Source organism: Merops nubicus, unplaced genomic scaffold, assembly GCF_000691845.1.
Source record: "Merops nubicus isolate BGI_N331 unplaced genomic scaffold, ASM69184v1 scaffold35870, whole genome shotgun sequence".
NCBI lineage: Eukaryota > Metazoa > Chordata > Aves > Coraciiformes > Meropidae > Merops > Merops nubicus.
In genome coordinates this window covers 1,176-13,439 of record NW_008582803.1, presented here as the reverse complement: position 1 = coordinate 13,439, position 12,264 = coordinate 1,176, and the positions used below count along the sequence as shown (strand labels likewise).

The following is a 12,264-nucleotide window of genomic DNA, read 5'->3' as shown; positions in this document are numbered from 1 at the left end:
CTTTCTCCCCTTCCTTGAAAGGATCTTTGCTATTCCAGATAGCCTTGAGGGTAAAACCCCTGCACTGGATGCCAGGAGATGGAGGTTTGATTCCCAGCTCAGCTACAGATTTACGAAGCGACCTCAGCCAAGTTAATGCTCCTGCCTCCTAATTCTCCTCTTCTCTGAAGGCAGGGTAGTACTCTCTTCCCCTGGTCCCACTTTTTCTGCTCCTGATGCTGGCATGCCCTGCAGCACACACAGTGTCCCCTCTGGTCAGGTAGCAACATTGGTGTCTTCCCTTCATCCTCCCGAGCATCTGCTGTTGACCATGGCTGCTGGAGGAAATTGAATCACTCCACTTCTTTCCTGCCAGCTCTAAGGGAACCTGACAAGCAGGGCACTGAAGCTTGCTTTGCTCTACTCCCACCCTTACAATTTTGCTAGAATATTGATGTTCACTCTAAACCTTCCAAACTGAAATAAAACCTGCCACCAAACACTAAAGTGAAATATTAGACAGAAAACACCTTTGGGAAACAACAGTTTCCACAGGAGTATTCCCTTGAGCCCGTGAACAAGAGCAGGCGAGGCAACTCACCCCTTCCCTGGACACAGACTGACCCAACACCAGAGCTCCTACAACTGGGAGTGTCATCAGCACAGAGCCCGAGCAGGGGGCACCCCCAGAAGCCTTCCTGGGGGCTCACGGAACCACAGTGTGGAGCAAGGAGACCTCCTTGCTCTCTACTCCCTGAAAGGAGGTTGGAGTGCGGTGGGGGTTGGTCTCTTCTCCCAGGTTCTCCCAGGATGAGAAGAAATGGGTTCAGGTTGCACCAGGAGAGGTTTAGATTGGATGTTTGGAAGAAATTCTTTCCAGACAGAGTAATGAAGCACTGGAACAGGCTGCCCAGAGAGGTGCTGGAGTCCCCATCCCTGGAGGATTTCAAAAAACATGCAGTTGTGGCACTTGGGGACATGGTTTAATGGTCATGGCAGTGTTGGGTGATGGATGGACTTGATGACTTAATGATTCTATGACAGCTGTTGGGACGCTGCACAGACCAACAGCAACTCATCTTTCCTGTTGGCAGTGAAGAGCAAGCTCAGCTTGCCCAAACCCAGCCCCGTCCCCAGAGGCCCTGTCTGAAGCCAGCCCGTGCTGTTCTGTTGCAGACATGGCCGAGCCCATCCAGCAGCTGACCAGGAACAACAGCCCCCAGGAGAGACAGCCCATCCCCTTCACCCTCATCCAGCGCAAGGAGAAGGTACCGCCCGCCGCGCCCCCTCCCAAAACGGGCCTGGGATACCCTGCTTCTGACCCCTCAGAGCTCCCACCTCCCCAGGGCAGAGCAGCCACTCCAACTGACTGCTACACTGCTGACAGCTCACCAGGATCTGTTGTCTTCACTGAAATAATGCATTTGCTTCTTTACACCATGAAGGTGATAAAACCTCAGCAAAGGATACTTGAAAGAGATTAATGTCTGAATTTAAAACCAAACACACACTTTTGTATCATGGGTCCTTATCAAAGCAAGCAGCAGTTTCCAAACTCATCTTACCAAAACCATCCTAACCTCTAAGGACAAAATTAAATTGATGCAAACAACTTGTTTGCAGCTCGGGAAATAAGCAAACGAGTGTCCAACTTTAGGACAAGACAACATAAGACAAACCAAGAAACCCTTTACTAGCCACATAGGAAGAATTCTTGTCACATTAAGTAGATCTACATAATTCAAATTTGTCAGTGTCACAATTCCATTGAGTGTATTTCAGCTAAACAGTTTGGGACTCCTGACTATTTATGTTGCAGTGAAAATCTTGAAAGTGATTGCTCAGTGCTACTGTAAGAACTGCAGGTAAAAAATAAGGTTATTCAGTGCTCACTGCAACTTTAATGCTTCAAGTCCAAAAGATGCCAGGTCCTCATTTTAACAGACAACCCCTGGCCAACACTCCAGGCTCTGGGGAACATGGCTTGTGAGGAGCAGCTGAGGGACCTGGGGGTGTTCAGTCTGGAGAAGAGGAGGCTGAGGGGAGACCTTACTGCTCCCCGCCACTCCCTGACAGGAGGCTGGAGTGAGGTGGGGGTTGATTTCTTCTCTGAAGTAACCAGCAATAGGACAAGAGGAAGTGGGCTCAAGTTGTGCCAGGGGAGGTTTAGGTTGGATATTCAGAAGAATTTCTCTCCTGGCAGAGTGGTGAGGCCTTGGCCCAGACTGCCCAGGGAGGTGCTGAAGTCACCATCCCTGGAGGGGTTCAAGAAATGTGGACGAGGCACTTCAGGACATGGTTTAGTGGCCATGGTAGTGTTGAGTGACGGTTGGACTTGATGACTCTATAGGTCTTTGCCAAACTTAATGATTCTATGATTATTGCTGAAATAAGTTTGGTCCAAGATGGGCAGCATGTCCCTTTTTGGCTGATCTGGGCAAGGACTGAAATTCACTCCTTTCAAGATCACTTCACTGACAATGAAAATCACCCAGGTCCTCCTGTACCCAAGTGAGGGGCACACTGCACTGGAGGTGGCTGGCTGCTCACTGTGTGCCAGCCTGGGCCCTCAAATGCAGCACGTGTGACCTTGTGCTGAGGAGAACACCCTGCAGGAGAGCTGACACTGAGCCTTCAAAGCATTCCTTGTCCCTGCTCTCCTCCTGGTCATACACCTAAAGAAATGCATTTCTCTATGCTCTGAGTAAAGCACTGAAATACCATGTGACTTTTGTTTGCTCAGGGTTTTTAAGGAGATTAACTTAAAATACAAAATGATCATCTTCCTGTGCTTGCAGCTTGGAGATCTGCTGTATGAAAAACGCCAGTATGGAAAAGCCAAGTGGGCTTGTATAAAAATGCAGGAAAAGCAGTATGAACAGAGCATATGCCTTGGCTTCATGAAGCTCATGAGGTACATCTGCGAGCAGAACTCCTCAGGTAATTGGCACCACAGTTCTACCTTAAAGTTAAAACACTGTATTTATGCACTGCCTCCTCCCAACTGGGTAGATACTTCTAGTGGCTCTTCCAAATACTCCATCCACACTGCCTAGAGGGACCCTTTCCTGCCTGCGTGCTACAGGGGAATGTCTGTGAGAAGCCAGCACTGTTTCCAGGGGCACTGTGATCAGTGCAACTTCCCCAAAACTCACGCTGCCCATTTTTGCAGGCTATCAGCTACAAATTAGGCTATGCTACAGAATTTTGGTGGTTTCACTTTCACAGCAGCACCAAAATCACCTGTTCGAAAAACGTGGTCAGAGTGTAATGCCAAAAGAGACCTTCATGTTTTGTCTCCTTCATTTGAGTGTATGATTCTCAGCCTGAGCATGTCTGAAGGGATACCAGAAAAGTTGTGTGGTTGAAGCAAATTTTCCAGAAAGATCATTCAGTTTTAAGTCAAGCACTTTAACATAATGACAAGTCCACCAGGTCCTTGATAGCCTGTGCCTGCAGGAAAAACATGCACCAGGTTCCCAAGCCAGCTGAGCCTGGTTAGCCTCCAGCCATCAGTTCTCCCTGTTCTCCTTCTCCTGTTGATTAGAAGGCACTGCAGCACCCATGGTTTGCTCTGTAATAGCACATGGGCTGGGATCAAGTCAACCTTTAAGTTTCTTGCCAAAAAAACTAAAACCACTGATCACAAAAGCTTTTCCATAGTCAGGTATGTTCCCCACTCTCCCCATTCTTTCAACACTTGAACATGTTTTAAATGCAGTTTTGGCTCCAGAACATTGTGGTTCTGTTTTCAGACTGCATGCAGAGCAAAGCTCCTGCTCCCCATCATCCCTGCTACCTGCACAGGCAAAATCACCACCTCTTCCCCCAGCACTGCAAAAATACAGCAACATGCTTCCTAACAGCAAATCCTAAATTCAGAATGCAGCTCCATCGTCCTACATTGGCTGTTCCCAAACACTTAAACCACAACACAAGGTCAGTTTACAAGATAAGCTGCAGGAAAGAAGTTACCTCAAGCTCTGTGCCCCACAGGATGATAGGAGAGCTCACCAAATACCACATCGAGACATGTGGATGTTTTTCCACAACTAGGTTTCGAGCTACACATACACACACACTCTACAACGCACAGTGAAATGCTGCTTCCACCTGGAATGCACAACACTGCTTTCTGAAACACCCTACAGAACCCCTGTCAGTAAGGAGGCCCTGCTCTGTGGAACTCACTTCACGTTACTCAGCCTGCTCTGCACCAAGCAGGGTATGCAGACATCCTTCTGCATCACCTAAGAGTCGTGTCTCTCCCCTCAGGGCTGTACCTGGGGATAACAATCCCCATTGTGACCATAGTGCACACCAACGAGTCCCAGTCGGAGATGAGGCAGTCGGTGACTGTAGCCTACTACCTGCCCGAGGTGCTGCAGGAGGAGCCACCACATCCCTTTGACTCTGACATCATCATCGAGGAGTGGCCTTCTACTATTGTCTACAGCAGGTGAGAAACAGCTTTGTTTTCCTCTCAGAACAGCAGTAAAAAGATGGGGTTTTTGATTTAGCCATGTTAGGCCTTTCCAGCCCAGTCCCAGAAGCTGACAAACAGCAGTGTGATTTTCAGCAGCTGGTGGAAGCTGCCTGGTTTACCCAGCTGGGACATTTGGGAAGGAACCTTTACCAGCTTACTGGGTGAAGTGATGCATCTGTAACCGTGGGCTCTAACAGCATCACAAAGCACAGCTGTCCTGCACAGCTGGGGACAAAGCATCTGACATCACTGCAGATTTAGACACAACAAACCCTGCCATCTGTGAGGTGACACAGGTAGGGACGACTGAATTTAGGAGGCGGCATTTCTGGGCTCTGGGAAAACCTGGATTTTAAGAACTTGACTGTTACAGGAGCTTCAGAGGGATCACCAACGAAGACTCAATCATGAGAGAAATCAACCTGCTGGCAGCAATCCTGGAGAGCCCTGAGCTGTGCCTGCAGGACACCTTCATCATCGCAGGGTACACCAACCCCGCCGCCGCCAACCGCCCCAACGAGGTCTGGTTCCTCCAGCGCCCCTAGACCCCTGCCCACCCTGCAGGTCCTGCCCCCTGCCCACCCGCCCTGCAGGACCTGCCCCCGGCCAGCCCAGCAGGGCCAGCCCCCCAGCTGCTCCCCGGGCACAGGGAACACCCCACACCGTTCCCCACGGCAGCTTCTGCAGCGTCTCAAGGGTTTTTATGGAGGATTTTAACACTTTAGCCGTTAGTTCACCTTACCCATTTTGGTTTGGGGTTTGTTTTGTTTTTTATGAGATAAGGGAGACAGAGACCTCTCTCCTCACCCGCTTATTAACATCTCTAGACTGCTTGGGAGGGTCACAGGGGTGATCCTGGGGCCCCCAGCCTGGCCTGCTCCAGGCACCTTGTGCTGCCCCAGCCACACAAAGACCCTGTTGGGGCTTTCGGTGGAAGATGCATTGAAAACACCTCACACGTGCAGGCTAGGCTTCAGAAAAGGAAAGTTCAGGCCTTCGTTTCTGAAGAGAACCACCAGATTTTTAGACCACTCTTGCAAGGAGCAAGAGTAGGCCAGTGCTGACTGCACTTAATGTCCTCTGTGGAGCAGAGATTCTTAATGCTTACCTCAAAAAGCATTCAACCAAAGTACTTCTAACCTTGAGAAGAGACCAAGAAGGCAGAACAGTCCTAAAGCTTGTTGAAGTTTTGAAAGCAAAAGTTACAGGGCACCTTAATCACACACTCATGGTAATCCCATGACTGTATCTGGCATTCCTAGGTAGAAAGTGGTTATTCTTAACTCTTCCATTTTCTGAACATTTTCTTCTTATGACTTTGCTGAATGTTAAAACACTGCAGCAGAAGTAATTTGTTCAGTACTTTTTACAGTCTTTGGGCAGTACCATACTATTAATGTTCTAAATGATACAAATATTTCACAGAATCACAGAAAATTTCAGCTAGAAGCCGCTTCTGGCAGAGCAGGCTGCTCAGGGCCTCTCAGCTGGATCCTGAGCATCTCCAGGGATGAAGAGCCCATAACCCCGTTGGGCCCAGTGTCTGACCACCCTCACTGTGAGAATTTTTCTTTCTGATATCTAATTTTCCATGTTGCAGCTTGTTTCTTTCACCCTCCCTCCATATGGTAATTCTTAAAGTAGCCAACTGTTAGTCCAGCAGACTGGTGGGAAGAATCTCACCCTGTTCCCCAGGCAGATGAAAGTCTGACAGCAGCTCAGGCTTCTCTGGTGGCTCCAGGACAGGAGTTACCTGCTGCACTTCACAACTGGGGTAGCAAACCGTTCTGCCCTCAGAAATCCCTTCCTAATGTCTCCCTTCCCAGATCTGAGGGTGGAGTTTCATCTTAATAGAAGGAAATGTCTTTTATATGAAGCTTCATTAAGTACATCACCAGCATTATTTGTGGATTACAGGACTTAGGCTTTAAATAGAGCTTTTGTGTTCTTCAGTTACAAGGGCCAGCATCTGCTGCCTTATGGTTGAGTTACCTGGCCAAGAGGGTGGATTTCTGTAGCCCTTCCAAGAGAATAAACACATAGGTCTGGAGAACTCGAAGCCCCCTGGTTCCCAAGGCTCTCTGCTGTACAGAACCGACTGGGGGCTTCACCCAAAGCCTGCTGCCGAGCAGCGGGGCCGGGAGGCTGGCCCTGCTCCGCGGGAACGAGGTGCCCTCCCGTGGCTGCTGCCCGCAGGGACGGCCAGAGACAGCCAGGAGGAGGGGGAGGAGAAACAGGAGAGAGAGACAGGAGCCTTTGTGAGCCTCCTCTCCTGCCTGCCCCCGCAGCCACGGGCACTGCCCCGGGCTAGGGGATGTCAGTGTCACACTGGGGGGCACCTCGGGAGACTCCAGGGCCGGGGCCATCCCAAAGGCTGTGGAGTCTGCCTGGCCAGGGACAGCAGAGGAGCTGGCCCATGGGCCAGTGCCAGTGCAGGTCACAGGGCTTCAGAGGGAGATGCTGGAGGTACCCCTCAGGTCTGCCAGTCCTCCCGGGGTGGTCAAGGTACAGGATGACTGCTGGGGGGTGAATAAAGAACAGCAGACGTAGGATCCAGGCTGGTTTGGGTTCAAGGAACCTTTCAAGGCCATCTAGTCCAACCCCCCTGCACTGAGCAGGGACATCTGCAGCTAGAGCAGGTTGCTAATTAGGTTTCAGGAGGCTCAGCTGTTTCTCATTTGATTTTAATTTAGTTTGCTTTTTATTTGTTTTTAACATTTCCTCAGATGGCTGGAAGTGTCAGCCAGGATTAAAGTGAGAGCTAAAGAAATAATGGAAAACAATAAAAAGCTTTTAAAAACTGAGTTCAGCAGAGGGCCCAGGGAGGCATTAAATAAAAGGTTTGGTTTGGCCTCACCCCCTACTCCAGATTTTTATAAGAATAAAATAAAACACCTTTCACTTTTGACAAGATTTTATGGCAAATTAAATTTCCACAATGTGGTTGCTTTTGCCAGTCATAGAAATTCTTTTAGTGCTTTGGCACAACAAATGTGAACCAGTTGCTGTTCAATGCCCTCACCAGGAAGTACCAGTCCGTACATGCTTCACATTCTATACGTCTGCTGCAAAAAGCATTTGCTGTATCCTGTGTCTCTGTCCAATATTTCTGTGACTCTGCTGCTTGTGGGTATGTTGTAGAATTGTTGCTGCTGCACTGTTAAGGTGTTTACCTGAACTTGCTGGTGCCCTCATTGCAGCAGTGTCTGGTGTTGGTTTATGTCAAGCTGTGAATTCCAGGGTAGTATTTATATTGTGACTTATGTGAGATGGCTCCTGCTGCTGAGGACCAATTAACCTGTGTTTGAAGATCCACTTCATGGCTATGGAACTCTGTACCAGCCCTGGCACTGGCCCACAGGGCCACAAAGAACTGAGGCTTTTCACTGGCACATAGTGAAGTCAACAGCTACCCCAGTGAATGCCAAGGAAATGTTACTGTTACTCAAATACATCATTTCAGAAAGCTTAAAAACATCACACCAAGCGTGACTGCCTCACTCCCACTGCCAGAACAGGTGTTTTATTACCAGCTGTGGCTCTCTGCAAGCCATTAACTAACGGAGCTGCATTTCCATTTGATGTGATTAGCTTTCCACTCTTCAAAGGAGATGATAAAACAGAATCTACCCGTATCTGTGGAAAATTAAATGATGTAGCCTTAACAGATAAGTGTTGTCCTGCATACCGTGTATTTTTTGAACAAGCATTAGTGCCTAAAGTTCATTCCAGCTATTGTGATACTCAGGGCCTTGCTTATTGTCCCTGCACAAACTGTAACGTCCCAGCATGGCTGCGTTGTGCTGCTCTGCACTCCACTGTCACTGGAACCTCATCCTCTTTACTGGCACTCTTTGTCAAAATTAAACAACATGATTTTACTGTGCAGACTACACCTGGCTTTGGGTTTTCATCACAGACACCCGGGTCCCTCTGCTGTGCTGCCTCTGAACAGGACTGGAGGAGTCACAGCTCGCTGTGCTGATCTGACAACAGCCCCCAAGGCCTGGGTGTGAAATGATGGCTCAAAGCCCCAAATACTGAAGGGACCTTCAGAAAACATACATCCTCTGAAGCAAACACGTACACCTGGAGCTCTGTGTGCTGCAGCCAGCAGGCCTGGTGGCAAACTCACCCCTCCCTGCTGCAGGAGCCACCTGCAACACTTTTTGTCCAGTGTCCAGCAGTGTTCCCCAGCTCCCCCTGCAGCACCCCCCAGCTGGCCCCAGACTGGTCCAGAGCAAACTGTATAAGCAGTACTCAGCACAGAGCAGCACAGGTATGTTGGTCTCCTCCTAAACCCTGATGTTGTTCAGGATGTACTTCATTTCTGATTCTCTTGGGAAGGCTAATGCAACATGTTTGATAAGACACAGGAAAACAGCCTCAAATTTCACCAGGGGAGGTTTAAGTTGGACATTAGGAAACATTCCTTCCCCTGGAGGGTTGCCCAGGGCTGTGCCAGGCTGCCCAGGGCAGTGGTGGAGTCCCCACCCCTGGAGGGGTTTCCAAGCCGTGGAGATGTGGGGTGAGGGACACAGGTTAGCAGTGACCCAACAAAAATGGTCCTATGACCTATGATAGGTGGCTGCACTGAGCATCCTGACCCCAACCCTGGAGCTGAGGCACAGCACAGGGTCAGTGTGACCCCTCTGCAGGGCACGGCCAATGCTGGGCAGGAGGAAGCTGCAGGGCCACAGAAACACTCTGCAGAGCCGGGGTGCAGGAGCTGCCCCGGGGTGCACGGGGGGCTCGGGAGCAGGCCTGGCTCCCCCAGCAGCATGGTGACTCCCCAGGCACCCTCCTCACCCCCCAGGGGTTTCTGCACAAATGCAGTGACACAAATGCAAATAGCAGCTCCAAGAACGGAAACAGAAACCACAGAAGCCACGAGGTTTGTCCAAACCCCTCAGGGACACCAGAGCAGTCAAACCCCCCTGCTTGCTCCAGCTTACACCTCAAGTGGCACCCCACAAAGGAAGCCCCTCAGCACAAGTGTTCAGAGGCACCTGCAGTGAGGCAGAAGTCTCTCTAAAGCTCTCCCCAGCTTTACCAGTGGAACCTCCCCATTTACAGACACTCTCAGTTTACTGGTTTGAAAACAGCCAACCTAATTCAATCTGGGAAACAAACGAGCCAGTTTGCCTTCCAGAAAGTTCTTCCCAAACTACACCAAAATCATTACACTTTAACCAAAAAATGGCCAACGGTCTGATAGTAACTAAACCTCTTTTTTTAATGTCTCTTCCCAAAACAAACCCCAGACATTTTGAACTTTTCAAAGCAGTATCTTAGGTAATACCATTATATCCTAGTACCTCACTGAGAGGACATAGACCAATAAGTCATCATTCACTGGCCTATAGTTGGGTATTACCCACTGGCAAAAAATAAAAAGGTTCTCAAGGGAAAAATTAAAATGAAACCCAAAACACTGAACAAATGGAAAACCCAAGAACTGAGTACACTTTCAGATGACTCAGAGAATATTCTTAATAAAAGAAAACCCAAACTTTAGCCAATAACTGGTTTTCAGGAGGCTGGCAATAACCTGGACTACACAAGCACAGCCATTCTCAACACTACTAAATTCAGCCTAATTAAGAAACCCTCAGTTTGGGTCCAATTCAATTCTGCAAGGCCTTCTGAAAGAGGATGAGAAAACTAATTCACTCATACATTTTCCACCAGAACTTTTTAGGTTAGCACAAGGTAACAGGTATCACTGGTGCCCAGTGAAAGTGCAGCTGCTGTCGTCGAAACCATGGACTTTTCTTTGCCCTACACAACTGCATAGGAAAGTCACCTTTGTTAGTTACTGCTAGTCCAGATAAAAGATGTTAAAGTAGGAAGGGAAGTCATATAATCAGTGACACCACTTAATGAAGAAATGTCATAACTCACCTGGACATAAGCATTCTGAATTTCAAGCAGGTCTTCACCAGGTGACACAACAATTTTCTCCACTTGTCTCTCGTGAGAGTACGGCTGAATTTCTGGAGAATCTTCAGCACACAGCTCTATCTGAGCAATGAGCAGGTTGGAAATAACTTGCTGCACAGCCTGTTTGAGAAGCCACAGAAACTGACTGTTATTTGCTGGCTAACACTCCAACACTGCAAGCCAGCACCACCCCAAAGGAATGAGTTCTGTATCTCAGCAGGCCTCGGGTGCAGCTGTAAGGGGAAGACACCTGCTACCCCTGGACGAGAAGGAAAACACTCCCCACTGGAAGACCTCAAATAATAACATTCAAAGAGCTGACATGGTAAGTTCTGAAACATTGTTCCAATCACAGGAGCAGAGCTGACTCACCTTTGTATCACTGCCTGGGGTGGCACTCAAGGCCAGGAGCCGGAACTGGCTGCTGTATTTGCTCAGCTCCCGCACAACCTAAACACAGGGAAGTTTCTGTTCATGCCTTGAGAGGAGACTTTTTGCTTACACAAACTATATTGATGAAAGTATCCACCCAGTAGAAAAAGCTTAACATAACATTCTAAGAGTGCATCTAAACTCAAATAGGAACAAGGAAGTGTTCAGTTTGTAAACACGTCATCCAAGAACACTTAGTCTTGGTTATTACCCCAGAACCACCATAGCAAATTATGAAATGATTTTTCACCTGATTTAACAAAAAGATTAAGGGCACACTAACTAAAAGAAGCTGCCAAAAAGCAAGCTGGAAGAACCACTCTAAAAAAAAGTAAATCATGGATGATTAGTCCCATGAAATCTGAACAGAGATTAGCTGACAGCCACCGTGCCAACCAGCATTCAGTGGAGTCTCACTTGGAAAGGTGCTTTTACCAACTGGAATCTGGCTGAATATTCCTTAGGCTGCCCACATTCTCACTCTACAACCCTAGCCCAAACCTGGGACAAGTACAACAGCTGCTGAGCGTTCAGGCAGCAGGCAAACAGTCTCCCTCCATCTGCCAGTGACCTGCCCCACCACCTTGTGCTGCAGGACAAAAAATGACAACTCCTAACATAAAAACTACAGAGAAAAAGCGACCAGAGACTGAAGAGGAACTCACTCAGTCTGTGCCACCAGTGGCACTGCAACCCCTGCAAAGCTCTGGCTGAAGCTGAGCCCCATGCCTGCCCGTGCCAGCCTCAGGGACCAACAGGGGTGAGGGAAAGGATCTTCCCAGCTATAGCTGAGACAACCCAACAGGGAATGACTGCAAGCCTTGGCTCTGTTACACAGCCATTCACATAAGAGTGAAATATTTTTGGAAAATAATTTTATAAAGCATTTTGAAATGAAATAACCTATAAGCCTAGATTCTTTGAAAATAAAGTTGCTGAAAAATTACAAAAAAAGAAAACTGCAACACTGGCAAACCAACACATACTGTTTTAGTTTGGCAAGCTACTGCCTCTTCCAGCACCTCAGGTGAGACAAACACCAAACCCCACAGAATTTCCTCTAAAGAGGCAAGTAAGCAGCTAGACACAACTCCACAGAGAGCCTGTCAGCTTCTCCAGCATACAAAACTAACTTTGTTTTAGACCACCTATTGCTATAAGCAGATTAAGTCACAATACCATAACAAACTCTTTGCTATTAAAAGACAAAACCCAATTTCAAAAAGGAATATTGAATTTTACTAAAATAAAGAACTCTACAAAAAAAGCTTTCCCTTTTTCCTGAAAAAAAATCCCTCAATTTAAAAGCTATTCCAATACAGCACAAACCCCCCAGTGTATACCTACAAACACATCTGAAAGAAACAGCAGTGACTTGTTCTTTTAAATTATCTCAAAAACAAATTTTGAAATGGAAATTATAA

At 48.0% G+C, this 12,264-nt stretch overlaps 1 protein-coding gene across 1 annotated transcript; it reads left to right on the top strand.

The window, feature by feature from the left end:
• Positions 1 to 1,157: 1,157 nt before the first annotated feature.
• LOC103771472 (heme-binding protein 2-like) lies at positions 1,158 to 5,010 on the top strand. The gene is made up of 4 exons (XM_008938771.1): positions 1,158 to 1,247; positions 2,778 to 2,919; positions 4,255 to 4,438; positions 4,839 to 5,010. Exons 1-4 carry the CDS (start codon positions 1,158 to 1,160, stop codon positions 5,008 to 5,010), a joined length of 588 nt encoding a protein of 195 aa, XP_008937019.1.
• The last annotated feature ends 7,254 nt before the right edge of the window (positions 5,011 to 12,264 follow it).

What these genes read in the sequence shown, in the direction of transcription:
- LOC103771472 (XM_008938771.1), top strand. Translation starts at nt 1,158, where the DNA reads ATGGCCGAGCCCATCCAGCAGCTGACCAGGAACAACAGCCCCCAGGAG. An exon ending in TCATCCAGCGCAAGGAGAAG is followed by an intron (nt 1,248 to 2,777) that starts GTACCGCCCGCC and finishes CTGTGCTTGCAG; the next exon opens with CTTGGAGATCTGCTGTATGA. An exon ending in CTGCGAGCAGAACTCCTCAG is followed by an intron (nt 2,920 to 4,254) that starts GTAATTGGCACC and finishes CTCTCCCCTCAG; the next exon opens with GGCTGTACCTGGGGATAACA.